The 19,030-nt window shown below is 44.8% G+C and overlaps 1 protein-coding gene across 4 annotated transcripts; it reads left to right on the top strand.

Annotated features, from left to right (window-relative positions):
• The first annotated feature begins 3,726 nt into the window (after nt 1–3,726).
• Nucleotides 3,727–18,901, top strand: LOC117963531 (MAP kinase-activated protein kinase 3-like). Of its 4 annotated transcripts, XM_059000041.1 has the most exons (11): nt 3,728–4,328; nt 4,550–4,847; nt 12,220–12,359; nt 13,257–13,321; nt 14,385–14,464; nt 14,594–14,720; nt 15,374–15,449; nt 16,814–16,938; nt 17,544–17,629; nt 18,252–18,332; nt 18,592–18,900. In XM_059000041.1, the coding sequence occupies exons 2-11, from the start codon at nt 4,608–4,610 to the stop codon at nt 18,745–18,747; spliced, it is 1,176 nt and encodes a 391-aa protein (XP_058856024.1). In that variant the 5' UTR covers nt 3,728–4,328; nt 4,550–4,607; the 3' UTR covers nt 18,748–18,900. The 4 variants fall into 4 exon arrangements, with proteins under 4 accessions (XP_058856025.1, XP_058856024.1, XP_058856026.1 ...); XM_059000042.1 differs by having other exon boundaries at nt 3,727–4,847; nt 18,255–18,332; nt 18,592–18,901; XM_059000043.1 differs by lacking the exon at nt 4,550–4,847.
• The last annotated feature ends 129 nt before the right edge of the window (nt 18,902–19,030 follow it).

The raw sequence follows: 19,030 nt of genomic DNA, 5'->3' as shown, positions 1-19,030 counted from the left end.
CTCAGCAAGCCTGAGATTAATGAATCTCTCCCAGATCTGAATTGTATCTTCAGCCATACAATTAGGAGGGATCCTGTTTCTAGTCAGGGGATGCATCTGGTGAAAATGTAATTAAGCTAAGGGAGAAAAACTACTCTCTCTCTCTCTCTCTCTCTCTCTCTCTCTCTCTCTCTCTCTCTCTCTCTCTCTCTATATATATATATATATATATATATATATAGAGAGAGAGAGAGAGAGAGATATATAGTCACAGAGAGAAGATGCACAGTAAATTACATTCAAATTGACTACAGGAAATCAATTAGTTCTGCAAATTGTAAAAGACTGCCCTGAACAAGGAGTAAGCACACCAGACTGCTTTGTTAAGCTGCCTGTCTTCTGAGACACAGCGACTGGAAGGAAACACGGTTCCAAAGGAAATCCACTTATCAGACAACCAGTGCCTGAAGAAAACATCCTGTAGTATGAGAGAGATGTGGAAGAACTGTCTTTAATGCACAATGTAACCGGGCAGAGGCTGGGCGTGAACCAGCGATCACACACTCCTCAAGAGAGCAGAGCCACGGCACCCGGCTCGCTTGCACAAGCAGTTACAGAGCTCCCAGCCTCGATGCTACCTGCCAGGGCTCGCGCTCCACAGCAGCAGGGCAGCACACAATGTACATTTGTAATTTCTTCTAAATGCTTTTTCCCAGTAAAAGGAAATTAAATTGCTCAGCCTGGCAGTCTTTTATATCATCCTTAGCTGCTTTTGCACTTACAGTTTTTACTGTGTTATTGGGCTTGTTATTCTTTCATGTCGGCTTAGTGACAGCGGGTGAATATTTAAATAAATACTGGATGTACTGTGCACTGCACCAGAAAATCCATGTGCATACAAAAGAAAACATCAGCTATTGAATCAAACCTTGAGCATGTAGCTAAAGTGAAAGAAAAATTATCATTTCCAACGCACGGTCATTCGCAGCACAGTGTGGAAGCAGCTTCTTTACAGAGCTGCTGTGAGGAATGCTACAGAGAATGGCACGTTACGAGATTCCCCAGGCAATCCATTGTCTCGTTTTAAAAAATGCTCATGGCAATACAGAGACAGGAGTTTAGGGTCACATTCATTGTTGTGGATTATTTTTTGGTTTAAACCACCAATCAGAATTTGGAACCTGTGTTCTGTCATTTTTTGCTTCTCATCAGTTTTTGCTTCTCATCATTTTTTTACTTCTCATCAATTTTTGCTTAAAATCAGTTTTTGCTTCTCATCATTTTTTGCTTCTCATCAGTTTTTGCTACTCATCATTTTTTGCTTCTCATCATTTTTTACTTCTCATCAGTTTTTGCTACTCATCATTTTTTGCTTCTCATCATTTTTTGCTTCTCATCATTTTTTACTTCTCATCATTTTTTGCTTCTCATCAGTTTTTGCTACTCATCATTTTTTGCTTCTCATCATTTTTTACTTCTCATCAGTTTTTGCTACTCATCATTTTTTGCTTCTCATCATTTTTTACTTCTCATCATTTTTTGCTTCTCATCAGTTTTTGCTACTCATCATTTTTTGCTTCTCATCATTTTTTACTTCTCATCAGTTTTTGCTACTCATCAGTTGTTGCTTCTCATCAGTTTTTGCTTCTTGTTGTACTGCGCATGCTCTGCGCTGTTTTACTTCTCTTCCGTTTACTGTGTCAGAAAAGCTCCCGGCTTCCTTTTAATGTCTTGCTATTAAGTAAGTATAAATGGATAAAATTATTACTGCTGAGTATTTTTCAAACATGGGTAAGGTTACCTTCCTAAGATTATTGAACTTCAATGAGAAGATGTGGTATGAACGTGTTTCTTGACTATTTCTCAAACATGGGGAATTCATCGTCCCCGTTTCTAAAACATGGGCAATGTGTATTCATAATCGTAAAGTAATGTGTTGATGGCGTGTCTTCTGCTTTTACATATTTGTAAAATAACTATTTAAAAGTCTAGTAACCAATACTGTATTCAGTTTTTTTATTGTATAAGCAAGGGTACCAGTTTCTGACACCACAATACGACCCATCAGAATTTATTATTCCCACATTGTAAAATAAAACAGGGGTAAGCAATTTCTGATGGGGAGGCAAACTGTAACATTGGTAATCGTCAGATTTGGATACCGATTTAGGGCCAGAAAGTGGTACATCGTCAGAATGTGGTATGCGTATCAAAACGTGAGCCGTGTAAGGTCAGAAAATGGTACGTTTGTATTTCAAGTCTTTTAATACATATGTGAGTGTCATTTAGTTTGCTGAAGTGCCATTCGTTTTTCATCAGGGGAGTCTGGTGGGTATATTTCCTGACTCCCCTCACATGAGATTATGTCATAAACGCGACTGAGGCGAGTCATGGAAATCTGACACCAAATCAAATGACCCTCTTCTGACCTTTTCAGGATCCTTCAGTTTATGAAGCCTAATCAACATGCTGACCGCCCGCTGAACTTCACTGCAGTCCAGAATACCACAGCACTATAAAAACACCCATACCATATTTCCATTGCACACATTCCTAATATACACCATCAAACCAAAGACAGCATCCGGTGCGAGGATTCCTGTAATTGATCAAGAGCGTAGTGCTAATATTGAAGCATGCAATGCAGTGGCACTGGAACACTTTTTAAAGTGGGGGTGCTGAAAGCCATTGAACAAAACTGGAAGCCATGCAAAACCTGGGGGTGCTGCACCCCTAGTTCCAGCGCCGCTGATGCAATGCGTAACAAAAAAAAAGAAAACTATACAGAATAATGAAATGTTTGCACAACTACAGTATACTGTACTGCACCCCTATGATAAACAAACAAACAGACCCGGGTGGACTCCACTCGCAGAATTGCTGGGAACTACGCGACTGCGTCCGCTTGCAAGAAATAGGCTTGGGAGTCTCCTCGTCACAATAAAAACAGCATGCCGCGAATAGAGACAGCTAATTACCATTATTAAAAATAAATACAAAAACAGTCATATTATCGGCGGCTCTTGAGTTAGTTTTTCCCCCTGGATTTGACTTTTGTTTAAAAAAAACCTTTGGCTCAACACACTCCGAGCCCATTGCATTTGTATTTGTACAACGCAGTTACTGTGTCAGTAGAATAATTAAAATAAATAAACAATAAAGATAAACACCTTTGTGGAGACCGTCCCAGACACGCAGGGGCGAGGGGTAGCACAGTCAAGCAAGGCCTTATAGCAACACTGGGCTGTAAGCGATCGGCAGAAACAAACAAACAAACAGAAATACTGCTCAGAGTTATCGGTGTGATCTTTCTATACATCGTTTTCAGCACACGCTCGGGCAGGCGCACTACACTGCGTACCACGTTTTAACGCATACTGAAAAATAACACGACACCGGTTGCAAATTCTGATGGGGAGGCATATTGTGACGGTACACATGCACCGAATGTGTATAAAAAGAAAGCAGGCAGCGCACATTAAAAAATATTTAAAAAATCAGTTTATTATAAATATACAGTACTTATGGACACAGTACGGTAGATCCAAATATTCAATATATGATTTACACGCATGCATTGTTTGGCAAAGCATGTAATAATAATAATAATAATAATAATAATAATAATAATAATAATAATCGTGGTAGCGCGTTGCTGTTCCTGTTTTTCCAGCCCCTGCTGCTTCAGCAGCCTGCGTCTTTAAGAGCTGCGTTTGAAATAAAGCCGACCTGGAGGAGCCGTGACGTGTTCATGAAATCATTCGCAAGTGAACCGAGCTGGCCGGACAGCGCAGTGTGCCGACTTTACCACGTTGGATAGAGTATGGGACAGAAGACGTGAACACAAACAACTGGACTTGATGTCATTTTCTTTCTTGTATCTTTTGTTGTTGCTGAAAAGAGATTTGATATTTTCGTTAGAGGATATTGGATTTCCCGTGCAGATTGTACATGATATATTCAGCACAGAAGGGTTTCTTATGAAGCACAAATACATTTTTAAGAATTGAATAACAGCCGCTTACTGACTGCCAAACCTTTTTAATATTTATTATTATTATTATTTTATTTTTGATCTGGTCTCTGGGTGTTTTCAAACTCATCCAGTAAGAACAAAGGTGTTTGAAAAACAAGTTAGACTGGAACTGAAATTCGGGAAGAATTGAAACTACCAAGAAGATACGTCTACTGACTGTCATACTGAGTACAAACTAAACTCCAGCAGCACCAAGTCGCTACTTCAGTTCTGAAACTAAACTCCAGCAGCGCGCTAAGAAATTCTGTTGCCAGCTTCAAACGGTCATGCTTCGCTTCGTATGAACGTCGGGGTTTCAGCTTCAAAAGGAACAGTAAGTTTTTGTTTTTTTTTAGTGTGGGAACAAAGCAGTTTTGTGGTTACTAAGGGTACTTAATAGTTTTCTGAAAAGCAAAGAAAAAAGTTAGAACCATCAATAAAAGTTTGGATTTCTATCTGGATCCTTGGCTTCGTTGATGTTGACGTTTACACACGGCACTTTGGCAGTAGATAGTTCTGCTTTTTTAAGTTTTGGATTTCTGAACTTGGTCCCAGATTAAATTTGCCCCGGTGTTGTCCCGTGGCACTGTGACCGGGTCTCACAAGAGCAACCATGCTGCGCAATGGAAACGCTCAAGAAAACCCGACCCAGACCGAAGCAGATGGAAATGCCCTCTCAGAGCCCGCGACCAGCCCCACACATTTCCCCCTCCCCAACTACCCCAAACTGGAGATCAAAAAGAACGCCGTGACTGACGACTTCAAAGTCTCCAGCCGGGTCCTGGGGCTGGGCATCAATGGAAAAGTACTGGAGTGCTACAGCAAGAAAACCGGGGAGAAGTGCGCGCTGAAGGTAAGGGAGTGTGCACCTGAGAGTGATGCTGTCTAAACGCAACGCTTACCAGACAGGGGCTGTTTGCATAAACCCCCGGAAGGTTTAGTACCACTTTACATGAAGTGACTGCAGCGTAGCAGTTTCTTGGTAAATCCTTGTGTACTCACACACAGTTACAATGTTATTATTCATAGTCACAAACATCTATATGTAAGCACACATTGTATCAGGAAAGGGTTAGGGTTATATTGTGAAGTACATTGTAACTATGCATAGTAACATTGCAACACTAAGTAACTACTCTGTAAATGCACAGTAATCAGAGACACTTCATGTAACCTGTTACCCAAGTGTTAAGTTCAAGTCTAGGGTATTGTCTTCAATATACAATGTTTCCCTTAACTAAGTATTGTCTTCTGTGTGTTCAGCTGCTTTTTGCAACACTCCAGATGCAGTTAAAGGGAAAGCTTATTGTCACAGTGTGGAGGTCTGCAGTGCTTTCCTCCTCTGTGACAGGCCTGCCCAGTGTGGAGGTCTGCAGTGCTTTCCTCCTCTGTGACAGGCCTGCCCAGTGTGGAGGTCTGCAGTGCTTTCCTCCTCTGTGACAGGCCTGCCCAGTGTGGAGGTCTACAGTGCTTTCCTCGTCTGTGACAGGCCTGCCCAGTGTGGAGGTCTGCAGTGCTTTCCTTCTCTGTGACAGGCCTGCCCAGTGTGGAGGTCTACAGTGCTTTCCTCCTCTGTGACAGGCCTGCCCAGTGTGGAGGTCTGCAGTGCTTTCCTTCTCTGTGACAGGCCTGCCCAGTGTGGAGGTCTGCAGTGCTTTCCTCGTCTGTGACAGGCCTGCCCAGTGTGGAGGTCTGCAGTGCTTTCCTCCTCTGTGACAGGCCTGCCCAGGATGTGATTGTGCAGATGCACACACGCACACACACAGAGACACACACACACCAGCTTCCTGGAAATGCTGTGCGTGGCCCCTGGCTGGAGCAGGTGTCTGCTGAGATAAGTACCTCGGACACATCTCATCTTCTTAGAATGATCCCAGAGTATTATCAGTGACTGATCAGCAAAACCTCTTAGGCATGTTTCAGAAATAGTGTACAGTGTCCTGGCTGTGCAGCAGCATTCTGCACAGCCACAAGGGACGTGTTTCCAAAGCATTTCCTCCGTTTTTGAAAAGGGAAAAAATCATGTTACTGTTACAAAATAAAAAAATAAACGCCTTTCAAGTCCTTGAGAGAGCTGGAGATATAGAATGGGGTTGTCTGGTTCTAGTTTTGCAGAATGACCAGGTGTTTTATGGCCCATAGCGTGCTGCTGACAGTTGCAGTGTGGCAGCTTGCTGCACTGTGCTGAGGAGTGATTCGGAAACGATTTCATTCCTGGCACTGTGGTGGTAATGTTGTTTTATTTAGGAAATACGGTAACGCTTGGTAACCCACAATTTCTGAATATTGCCGTCATAAACTATTTTCACTGGTGATCTTTGCAGAACCATCTTTTAGATAACACTTGTCCAGTTCACAGGTCTCTAAGTCAGATATTCTAATATCATCACACACATAACAGTATTGATGTCTTCCTGACTCAAAGCACAGCCACACACTGAGCAGCAAACTGTGAAAGACTCCTAAGAGAGGCATCCCCCCCCCCCCCTTGCCCCCTCAAATACAATGTGATCAATATAAGAGTGAAGGGAATCAGCTCGCCAGGGTTATTTAGTTTAAAGGAGAAGGAAGAGCTGGCTGCTGATGCTGCCAAGCTCCTTGTTAATTAATTATTTAATATACATCGTAATAGATGGCTGGATCATTCTACAGCCGTAATTCACAATGTTCGGAGGAAGTCCGTGACTTCATCTGGAAACTTAATTGAATGACTTCCTGGAGTCAGATGCTCAGTCAAGCACTCCCCCCCCTGTGCAGACGCGCTGGCTCAGATTTGTCAAAGCGTTTATGCCACAGCAACTCAACCCAAATCTCTGTGCTGTGATTTGAGCTCATTCACTGCTGGAAGTCTCAGCATCCGATTCCTCGAGCCCAGTTTGACCCAACCTGTTTTCCGAGCACATGTGGGTCATCATTCGAAAACTGTATAATTCTCACCTGTCGGACAAAAGGGTACTGGATTTGGGCTCCAGTGCGATCCGGCACAGACCGATGCCTTTGCCTCAATATGGAATTCAGTATCTCCAGTTTCAGCTCAAGAAAAGTACAGCCTCGTATGTTTTTGTTTTTTGTTTGTAGTGAAACTGAAATGGTTCTGTGCCGCTGGTTTTTGTGGCTAGAAATGTCTGGACACATGTCTGAGGGCCTGCCACGGAGATTGGTGCTACCCTCCTCCCTTTCTGGCACACAGAGGCTGGTGCCCTCACCAGGAAAAGCTGCAAGCTTTTTCTTGCTGATCGGCCGATTCGAGACGAGGAGTAGCAAGGAGGCACACCTAGAGAGTCGCGGCAGAGACTCCAGCCACGTTTGCACTAGAATACCACAGTTTATCATAGTAAAAGAATAACAGGGTGTAGTAAAGCATATTTAAAAACTATGGTAAAAGCATAATAAAGGCTGCTGGTACACTGACAAATGCTGTCATCTGCGATTTTACCACAAACAGTATTTCGTAATATGAAGCTAGCTATGGTCAGCCTCCAGGAAGTGTTGCATAAGTTCAGTGAAAGCTGTTGCTTGGCAGTGGCAGTTGAGTGTCTGGGTTTGGGTGCAGTGAGGCTCACAGTGAGTTTGGGGATGGATGCTGCCTGGCTCGGTTTTCCCTTCCAGTTTCTGTGTGTCTCGTAGTTCACAGATCTTCTGGTTCACTTTCTGCGTTTTAACCCATTCAAGCTCAGTCTCCCTTATAAAAGTGTCCTATAGTAAAAGCATAGCAAAGTGTACTAAATCACAGCGAGAGGTAGGATAAACATATTAATAAACACTGCATAGTAAAACCATGGTAAAGGCATGGGGGAAAACTGCAGAAATACTGTGGTAAACTTTTGTAAGGATTCCACTGTGCTGTAGCGATAAGGCATGACTAATTTACTTAGGTAAAAGAATGCCACTATAAACCACACTTCCTCTCAGTAAACACACCGGGGTCATATTTTACTTCAGTCACATTTGTTTTCACATTGGGGCTAGATTCTCAAAGCTCTTTACCCCAATCCAGGACTGAACGACTCAGACGTTTCATTTAGGGGGTTGTAAAAAGTATTAAGTTGTCTTTGTAGGCTCACTCACAGACTCTCTGTGTGACCCTGAGCAAGTCACTGAACCTCCTTGTGCTCCGTCTTTCAGGTGAGACAGTGTTGTAAGTGACTCTGCAGCTGATGCATAGTTCACACACCCTAATCTCTGTAAGTCGCCTTGGATAAATACATCTGCTAAATAAACTAATAATAATAATAATAATAATAATAATAATAATAATAATAATAATAATAATAATAATAATAATATTACTAGTCCAGTATAATTGTGTTGACTGAAATACCCAACACAACGTTGAGCACACAAGTGGCACGCAACACAGACACAACCGCACCCCAGGACTCGGAGACAAGAGACAAGATTACTGCTTCATTCAGTTTCTCATCTGTCAGGCCGCCGCGGGCAGGAAATGCAGCTTTGGAAAGGAGTGACTCAGACACTTTAGTGTAAAGTGTATATTCTATAAATAGCTCCATTATATGTGCTGCTCAGAGTCATAACATTTCATTTATTAATAACATGAGCAAGGTGTTGGCAAGAAAAAGCCAGTTCTTTGAGGAATGCACCAAGAGGAAGGTGAACTACGAGCTGCTTTTAGGATAGATTAGATCAAGCAGTAATAAAGAACAGTGATGGGCACAGACTGGCACAGCTCTTATAAAAGCCAGTTCTTTGAGGAATGCACCAAGAGGAAGGTGAACTACGAGCTGCTTTTAGGATAGATTAGATCAAGCAGTAATAAAGAACAGTGATGGGCACAGACTGGCACAGCTCTTATAAAAGCCAGTTCTTTGAGGAATGCACCAAGAGGAAGGTGAACTACGAGCTGCTTTTAGGATAGATTAGATCAAGCAGTAATAAAGAACAGTGATGGGCACAGACTGGCACAGCTCTTATAAAAGCCAGTTCTTTGAGGAATGCACCAAGAGGAAGGTGAACTACGAGCTGCTTTTAGGATAGATTAGATCAAGCAGTAATAAAGAACAGTGATGGGCACAGACTGGCACAGCTCTTATAAAAGCCAGTTCTTTGAGGAATGCACCAAGAGGAAGGTGAACTACGAGCTGCTTTTAGGATAGATTAGATCAAGCAGTAATAAAGAACATTGATGGGCACAGACTGGCACAGCTCTTATAAAAGTTTGCCACAGGATTTGTGCAGTTTCTCCCATGCTTTTGTTATTCTATGCATGTACCATAGTTTACCCTGTCGTTGTGCTTCATTACACTTTGCTCTTTTTTAACTACGATAATTGTTTATAAGAGAAAGTAGCACACTTTGTGATTCTGCAATTTAAAACCACTGCACTTTGATTACAGTGATAGAAATGAAGCTCTTCCAGGCTGTACTGTGGCACCACACATGGAGGTAACCAGCTCAGGCGTGCCTAAACTCCAACTGAAACCTGGAGTGGCTGTGAAAGTGTTGTATTTCTTGGTGCAGTTTAATGGATTCTGTTGCAATGTAGGTACAGAACAGAAAACAGAGAAATAAACAAACACTGAAAAATCTACCCCCAGTGCTGGCTATAGGCTATAGCTGTAGATGTGCTGCTCTGATGTAGTCTGTTCTGTAGGGTATAGCTGTAGTGCTGCTCTGATGTAGTCTGTTCTGTAGGGTATCGCTGTAGTGCTGCTCTGATGTAGTCTGTTCTGTAGGGTATAGCTGTAGTGCTGCTCTGATGTAGTCTGCTCTGTAGATGTTCTAAAGGCAACAGTTTGGTTGGATTAGCCTGATGATTCAGTCCTCAAAGAAAGGCAAACAGGATTCTGTGAGTGACCCCAGTGTGCAGAATGCTGTCACCCATTGACAGAATGACCTTTCTCATGGCAATGCCTCTCTCCTGTTCTGTGTGGGCTACAGGGCAGCAGTGGATTACTGTAATGTCATTGTGAAGCAGCAGCAGCCTGGTCATGGTATCAGGGCCAGTGGAAAGTGTGGGTGGATCAGCGCTGTCTGCTAGTGTCTGTGGTATTCACACCCCCACAGAGGGGCTGTGAGAACCAGGGTTAGCGGAAGAGATACAATCGGCAGAGCCCTTCTTAAGTCTTATAGTCTTAGTCTTATAGTATATTATATTTATACAAGATGTGCGTAGCCCCGTGTACACCCTCAATGTCATACAAGGTGTGCAGGTACTCTTTTTGGGTTTTTTTTGCATGTGATTTCATAGTATCTGGCTGTACAAAACACTGTTGCATTTTCAAATACACAGCCAGGGTGGGGGACAATTCCTTTTTAAAATCAATTCCAATTCCAAGTTCTTTTAATCAATTCCAATTCCAAGTTCTTTAAAGGAATTGACCCCATCCTGGTACGCAGCCCAGGGAGAGCCAGCAAAGAGGGAAGATACAAAGTGTGTAACAGATGAGAGGATGAGACAGAGCCTTCGGGAAACAAAGGGAACAGACAGGGAAGCTCCTATTGAAACAGATGGGCGTGTCGAAATAACGAGACAGCAACAAACGCGTCCTGGTTTAATGAGGAGGCTCACAGCAGTGGGATCAGTCTAAGAGATGCACAGCCTTTAACACTTTAATCAGCTCTGTCACACTTTAACACAGCACAGCGTGTTCATCACTGTGCTACTCAAAGGAAACCCACAAGGGAATAATGTGCAATGACTTGCAGTAAACCAGAACGACATGTACAGCTCAGTGTTTAAATCAAGCCCATTAACAAATACAATATATAGAGCAAGGCTTTCAGGTCTTCACTGCAAATCCCAATCTTACCATAAGAAACGACGTAAACATTTTAACAAAAGAGATCAGCGATGAAAAGGAAGACGAAACTAAATGTGATTGTTTTATTTTGTTACTGTACAAAATGACATCCTATGCTAGACACATGACCCCCCCAAAACCAGCACTCTGCTCCTGGATAATCCAATTCCCAGGACCTGTCAGCGGATCTCTTGCAGTGTAATGCCTGGCTAATCGGATCAGGCTGAGGGAACAGGTGTGCCGCGTACCCATCTGAACGACCGCAGGCCAGCTCCACTGAACTGGAGAAAGGGCTACTGCAGTATGAAGCTGAGGGAACACAACGCTGCTCTTTCAGGAACCGTGGCGTGAAACCTGGTTCCAGGAGACCACCGGGAGACCTAGTTTGAAGTAACTTTGCTGTATTGAACCCCACGTCTCCCCTGGTGTGCCGTGCAGTGACCTGAAATCCAGTTTCTTGAAATCAAGTTCCAAGCCACAAAGTGGCTTTGTGTTCCCTGAGCTTCACAGTGCCCTTACAAAGGTTTATAATGAGTCAGCTGGAGAAAGGTTTACGGTGGCAAATTGTAATAAAGCATAGCATTAACATGATAAGGCATATTCAAGCACAGTAAAGCACTGAGGGGTGTAGTAAAAACATGTGCGGGTGTATCAGTGTGACCCTGCGGGTGTAACAGTGTGACGCTGCGTGTGTAACAGTGTGACGCTGCGTGTGTAACAGTGTGACCCTGCACACTGCAAATGGAATGGTTTAATTGTTCATTTTCTCGTGTGTGTGTGTGTGAGTTTGGGGTCCTTGTGATGAAAGGCGCTATAGGAATATGCATTGCTGTTGCTGGCCTGCCTCCATGCCTGGTGATACAGTAAAGGCTGCAGAGGCCGGCGTAGCTTCCAAGAATTCTCTGTAGAGAGACACATGCTGGAATTCAGAACCTGCTTCTATTCCTAGAACACAGAATGAACTCTATCTGCCTCTCGTCATCCCACGTCAATTGCACCGACAGGTCCATAAGACCAGACAGCTGTGTCTGGGGGAGGAGAGGGGGGGAGCGACTGGAGGTTTCAGGGTCACGGGCAGCCAGTGGAACTAATGAAAACTGACACTCTACTGCAAAGGTTTCTGCTTAATATTCAAGTTAATATTAATATTCTGCCCTTATAAACGTTTACCACTGTATTTCTGTATGGTATGTCTGCAATTTTTCCTTATACTTTTCCCATGGTTTAACTACGTGTTTACCACAGTTTACCCCATAGTTTGCAATGCTTGCCTATGATTGTAACAGCATGTATTTAAAGAGATGTTCCAGACAATGTAATTAAATCTGCAAGTCCGTACAGAGTTAAGTGCTGTGCAGTTGAGCAGTGTAGCTACAGTGTAGGTAGGTGACAGGCCTGTGCTCCGCAGGGTCTCCACAGTGTAGCTTGGTGACGTGTCTCTGAATCGCTCCCTCCCTGCAGATCCTGCACGACAGCCCGAAGGCTCGGCGTGAGGTGGAGCTGCACTGGAGAGTGTCCGGCGGGCCCCACGTGGTGAGGATCATCAACCTGTACGAGAACATGCACCATGGCAACAAGTGCCTCCTCATCGTCATGGAGTGGTAGGTGCAGCGGGGGAGTATCATCTCAACATCCACACCCCCTTCACAAGAGTATCATCTTACCCTTCACACCCCCTTCACAAGAGTATCATCTCAACATCCACACCCCCTTCACAAGAGTATCATCTCAACATCCACACCCCCTTCACAAGAGTATCATCTCCACATCCACACCCCCTTCACAAGAGTATCATCTCAACATCCACACCCCCTTCACAAGAGTATCATCTCAACATCCACACCCCCTTCACAAGAGTATCATCTCAACATCCACACCCCCTTCACAAGAGTATCATCTTACCCTTCACACCCCCTTCACAAGAGTATCATCTCAACATCCACACCCCCTTCACAAGAGTATCATCTCAACATCCACACCCCCTTCACAAGAGTATCATCTTACCCTTCACACCCCCTTCACAAGAGTATCATCTCAACATCCACACCCCCTTCACAAGAGTATCATCTCAACATCCACACCCCCTTCACAAGAGTATCATCTCAACATCCACACCCCCTTCACAAGAGTATCATCTCAACATCCACACCCCCTTCACAAGAGTATCATCTCAACATCCACACTCCCTTCACAAGAGTATCATCTCAACATCCACACCCCCTTCACAAGAGTATCATCTCAACATCCACACCCCCTTCACAAGAGTATCATCTCAACATCCACACCCCCTTCACAAGAGTATCATCTCAACATCCACACCCCCTTCACAAGAGTATCATCTCAACATCCACACCCCCTTCACAAGAGTATCATCTCAACATCCACACTCCCCTTCTAGAAGTATCTTGGGATGTCAGGCTGACCGTGTGAAGTGAGATCATTCATCCGGTCAATTACAGTTCTTTCTGTCTTACTTTGCCTGTGCTCTTCTCTTTCAGCATGGAGGGAGGGGAGCTGTTCAGCAGGATCCAGGCTCGGGGAGACCAAGCGTTCACTGAAAGGGGTACGTTTAAAAAACAACAGACAGTAATGTATTTCCCTTCTTTCATTGGATTTGTATTTGTCAGCACTGGCACTAGTCATCCCGAGTAGTGTCTTCAATACTGAAATCCGTGAAGCGTTTACTGTTGATTGAGCAGACATGCCTCCCTCCTTCTGTTACTGCTGTCACGCTGGAGCAACATGAATCCAGGAGCTGAATGTGGTATCAGATCCGGGAGCAGTTAATGTGGCTTCACTCCCTGTTCTGTTCACACTGGAAACTAATCCCATGCAGTTTAGTTCTCTTCAGTGAAGACACCCTAAGCTGGGGTTGACTCTGCACTGCAGTTCTCTGATCTTTGCGTGTGTAAAGCACTGATCACGTCTATTGTGCTTAAAAGTGTAGTGACAGAAAAACACATCCTTCTCTCTCTCGTTGGCATTGCTTCGGCAGGCATTGGGGTTGTTCTGGATCAAGTACTGCGGCACGTGAAACCACCTTGTGGCCCCCTAGAGGGCCCTGGCCCCTCGTTTGGTAACCCCTTATTTAAACAGCAGCAGTGTTGCAATTAGACTCTGTTCAGATGGGCGGTGCCTCTGATTGCACATGGCCCTGACCTGGAAGGGAGAGGTTTGTGAGTTTGCATGCTGGAAAATATGTGCCTGATGGAAACACAGTGTCTGTGTGACCTCGATGCAGAACATCCCACGCTGCAGTCACCAAGGCCCCCCTGTCACACAGTCTGCTCAGGACAGCACTGGCCAGCAATGGAATCTCTGAAGCGTTGGTTATGTGCTTGAGGGCTGAGAGACAGAGGTCTACCCTTCCCACACACACACACACACACACACACACAGAGCCACAAGCTTTCTGTAAATACACCTACACGTACTGTACATGCAAAACCTAATCTATGGAATTGTGCGTACACAAAAACAGAAGCATTTACCAGCATGTAGTTATCTGCTGTAACTGTGTTAAATTTCATTATATTCCTTCGGAGTCTCTTGGAGAATGAGTGGTTCAATGTTCCCGGTGTTGACTCTCACACAGTACTTCTCTTGTGTCTTCGCTGTTCCTGCAGAGGCGTCGGAAATCATGCGAGATATCGGCACAGCTATCGAGTACCTCCATCTGATGAACATTGCTCACCGAGACGTGAAGGTGCGTGAGAACAGAGACTGTCAGCGTTGTGAAGTCCTAGCTGTCTTCACTGCTGGACTGTAGCCACACTGCACCCGTCTTTTCTAAGAGGATGCAGCAGTGACAGTAACCCTGCTTTCCTCTTTGCAGCCTGAGAACCTGCTGTACACAGTGAAGGAACAGAACGCTGTTCTCAAGCTCACAGACTTCGGCTTTGCGAAGGAGACCACGATGCACAACTCGCTGCAGACACCCTGTTACACTCCCTATTACGTGGGTGAGTCGCCCCGGACGTTATTAACCCATTGAGTGCCACTGTCCTGTCCATTTGAGGACAGGCTGGGGCATTTTTAACTGTTATTCAAATGTTTTCTGTTACTGTATTGTTGTGATAACTTACTCTAATTTTGTTAGCCGAAAACGTGAAGTCTAAATGTAATATATCAAATTACTTAAATACAGCTTGTGTTTATTTGGCAGTTATTGGTTAACCTCGCGGATCACCCCAGCCAGTCATGATCCACCGGCTACTCTTAGAGTCCTGAAACAATGTGATCGTTTAGTTTCAGTGTAACAATTTCTTTTCAGTGAACAATTTATTTTCAAGCACCACCCCCCCCGCCCCGCCCCGCCCCATATGATAATAAATTAATAAATACATAAATAGTTAGCCACCCCAGGCAGTAAGACCTTCCTGTTGGAGTCAGTTGTCTTGCAGGTAAGTGTCACCTCAGTAGAAGATATTTGTGCTTAGTTTTAGACAGTGTAAACTTCAGGGTGTGTGGAGGATGATACGCAAAGGAAACATGTCTGTGACGGACACGCTCTGTGAGGCACCATTTGGCCAAATGCAAAACAGCAGTGTTGCGCGGATTGGGAATGGCCCCGTGCCACTGCACTTTATTGAGTTGTGTCTGTCATGCTCTGCAGCTCCGGAGGTGCTGGGCCCAGAGAAGTACGACAAGTCCTGTGACATGTGGTCTCTGGGAGTCATCATGTACATCCTGTAAGTAGCATCGTCATTCACCGATGAGGAGAAGCAAGCGGGGAATACAGGACGCCAGTGCTACACAAGAGCATCGCAGGGATCTGGCAGTCATGAGGCATGCGCAGTGGAGCTCAGTGTAGGGAGCACACAGAGAGTCGTTCCACACAGCCAGCGGCACAGCCCTCATGAAAGATTCCTATAGCAAAAAAGCACAGCAAAGTGTAACAAAACACAGAGAAAGCACAGCAAAGTGTAACAAAACACAGAGAAAGCACAGCAAAGTGTAACAAAACACAGAGAAAGCACAGCAAAGTGTAACAAAGCACAGAGAAAGCACAGCAAAGTGTAACAAAGCACAGAGAAAGCACAGCAAAGTGTAACAAAGCATAGAGAAAGCACAGCAAAGTGTAACAAAGCACAGAGAAAGCACAGCAAAGTGTAACAAAACACAGAGAAAGCACAGCAAAGTGTAACAAAACACAGAGAAAGCACAGCAAAGTGTAACAAAACACAGAGAAAGCACAGCAAAGTGTAACAAAGCACAGAGAAAGCACAGCAAAGTGTAACAAAGCACAGAGAAAGCACAGCAAAGTGTAACAAAGCATAGAGAAAGCACAGCAAAGTGTAACAAAGCACAGAGAAAGCACAGCAAAGTGTAACAAAGCACAGAGAAAGCACAGCAAAGTGTAACAAAGCACAGAGAAAGCACAGCAAAGTGTAACAAAGCACAGAGAAAGCACAGCAAAGTGTAACAAAACACAGAGAAAGCACAGCAAAGTGTAACAAAACACAGAGAAAGCACAGCAAAGTGTAACAAAACACAGAGAAAGCACAGCAAAGTGTAAAGCATTGTAAAGCCCAGAGAGGTATGGTAAAGTATATTAAAAAAACATGGCAAAGCATGGTAAACTATACTAAATGCATCGTATACTTACTTCATCCTCTCCGTTCCTTCTGGAACATAAGGCTACGACTGTTGACCTCCACAGTGAATATAGTAGAGTTTCTGTGATGTAAAAGGTTTTTACAGGGTGAGCTTGTTGGCCTCCCGCCCAGCCCCTAACCTGGAGGACCAGGGGACTCTTTGTCTGTTATCTATCCTTTGACCTGTCTGGCTTGGGTGACCCTACAAGGGAGTAATGAAACTCCTGCCAGCATAGCTCTGTGGGTCACGCAGGCTTTCACACCACCACAAGGTGGCAGTCTCATTCAGGGAAATGCATAGTATAGCCACGAGGAAAGCATGGGGGGAAAAACTGAAAAATGAGCGTGAAAAAAATACTGTGGTGAACGTTTTATATACAGTTTTCATGGGCCGGGGTCGGTGGTCAGTGTCGGTGCGATGCAGTGCAGTAACCCCCCTGCTTTCCCTGTCCCCCCAGTCTGTGTGGATTCCCTCCCTTCTACTCCAACACGGGCCAGGCCATTTCTCCCGGGATGAAGCGGCGGATCCGCATGGGCCAGTACGAGTTTCCCAACCCAGAGTGGGCGGAAGTCTCGGAGGAAGGTGGGAGAAGGAAACACACGAGGCGCACTGTAACTGAGCGTGTGCTGCAGACAGCCCTACACTGTAACTCAATATACCGCGTCTCATTGTGAAGCTGAGACACCCCACACACAGCTCCCCAAAACAATGTATATCCTCTGCAGCGGTCATTCTCTGAAGATAACTGAGTCTTCTGCTCAGGGCACCTAACTGTCACCGTGGTCAGTTATCAGGTAATGACCGCTGCATCAGACAGTAACGTGTGTGCCTATAGCTGCTGGCTGCTATAATGGAAGGCATGCCAGTAACACAGTCCTGTATCCAGATGCATTCACGTCTCAGTATTTAAAAGGCATGCCTGTAACACAGTCCTGTATCCAGATGCATTCACGTCTCAGTATTTAAAAGACATGCCTGTAACACAGTCCTGTATTCAGATGCATTCACGTCTCAGTATTTAAAAGACATGCCTGTAACACAGTCCTGTATCCAGATGCATTCACGTCTCAGTATTTAAAAGGCATGCCTGTATCACAGTCCTGTATTCAGATGCATTCACGTCTCAGTATTTAAAAGCCTCTTCACTTTACTGTACCCTGTTATCCCGTCTCTCTCTGACTCTGCAGCGAAGCAGCTGATTCACCAGTTGTTGAAGACAGACCCCAGCGAGAGAATGACAATCTCACAGTTCATGAACCACCCCTGGATCAATGTGAGGTTATTGGTTTGCTAGCTTGCATTGCTTTTGTGATCTGTCCTTTGTTTTTTTATGAGCTGCAGCTGCAGGCAGTGTTGTGTGTTGCACAGACTCTCCCTTATAAAAGTTTCCCACAGTAATAGCACAGCAAAGTGAAATAAATCACAGTGAAAGCGTTGTTGAGAGCAGCGAGGTATTGTGAAGCATGTTAATAAACACGTCACACCAGGGTAAAGCACGGTGAATGCATAGTGTCAGCATGGGAAAAGCATGGGGGAAATGCAGTGGCAAACTTTTATAAGGGTGATCCTACAGTGCAGTGATCACCAGACTGCCCAGCCTTCCCTTTTCATCTAGACATCGTGGGCGTCATTTCCAAAGAGTTTACTCCAGCCTTTAAATAACTCCTGCAGTATTTTTTAAAAGGATGAAAAACAGCCGCTGATTTTTACAGAACTAAAACCAAACACAACTTGGGTACTGCTGTCCATTTGCTTTTTAAGCCATCTGAAGCTGTCTGTTCCTCAGTCTGTTCCTCATTGTATCATCATAGGCTTCAGTTAAAGAGCGCAGTAGCCCTCCTGCCTTACTGTGGTTGGGTGGATGTCTGACCTCGTTCTGAACACTTTCTTTGCAGCAGTCGATGGTGGTGCCACCCACACCCCTGCACACAACGAGGGTCCTGCAGGAGGACAGGGAGATGTGGGACGAGGTCAAGGTGAGTGGGGAGAGGGGGGGAGACCTTTCTTCATTCACCCAACACCTGTACTCAGTTACCCCATGGTCAACAACGGGGTGTATCGTCTCGTCCTAACAGCCAGGCGATGGACCCTCAAGCCATGGGTGGTTGAGTGCCGATGTCTCGTCTTGTACCACACTTATCAACACAATAGCTCTGATTGGGAGTTGTGTGTTGTTGGGCTCTGTCCCTGTCCCTCTGTCTTGTGACAAGGAGCCGTCCTGCTCTGTGCTTTCAGGAGGAGATGACCAGTGCTTTGGCCACGATGCGCGTCGACTACGACCAGGTCAAGATCAAGGATCTGGACACCTCCAGCAACCCACTGCTCAACAAGCGGAGGAAGAAAGGGGCGGGGGGCAGGGGGGGCTCGTCCACAGTGTGCAACAGCCAGTGAAGACTTCCCCAAACCAAACTGCAGCTCTGCACTGTGCGGGAACGAGCGGATCACAATAGGAAGAACACACTGTGTGTGTGTGTGTGTGTGCGTGTGTGTGTGCGTGTGCGCGTGTGTGTGTGTGTGCGTGTGTGTGGGGGGGGGGGGGGGAGGGTGTTCTTGTTGCTGTTATTTGTCCTTTTACAAAAAAGTAAAATATATATATAAAAAATAATAGTTCTCTTTCTGATGTCTTGTATTTTGTATTTTTCTTTCCATGTTTACAGTAATATAAACTCCCCCT

The sequence above is a fragment of the Acipenser ruthenus genome, chromosome 25, assembly GCF_902713425.1.
Source record: "Acipenser ruthenus chromosome 25, fAciRut3.2 maternal haplotype, whole genome shotgun sequence".
Classification (NCBI taxonomy): domain Eukaryota; kingdom Metazoa; phylum Chordata; class Actinopteri; order Acipenseriformes; family Acipenseridae; genus Acipenser; species Acipenser ruthenus.
Note: the sequence above shows the minus strand (reverse complement) of the source record. Positions and strands in the feature narration are given on the sequence as shown.

Bases quoted from the DNA above. Each gene is read 5' to 3' on its own strand.
- LOC117963531 (XM_059000041.1), top strand. From the start codon at position 4,608: ATGCTGCGCAATGGAAACGCTCAAGAAAACCCGACCCAGACCGAAGCA. The intron at 15,450-16,813 runs GTAAGTAGCATC...CTGTCCCCCCAG, and splicing joins GGAGTCATCATGTACATCCT to TCTGTGTGGATTCCCTCCCT. The intron at 18,333-18,591 runs GTGAGTGGGGAG...CTGTGCTTTCAG, and splicing joins AGATGTGGGACGAGGTCAAG to GAGGAGATGACCAGTGCTTT.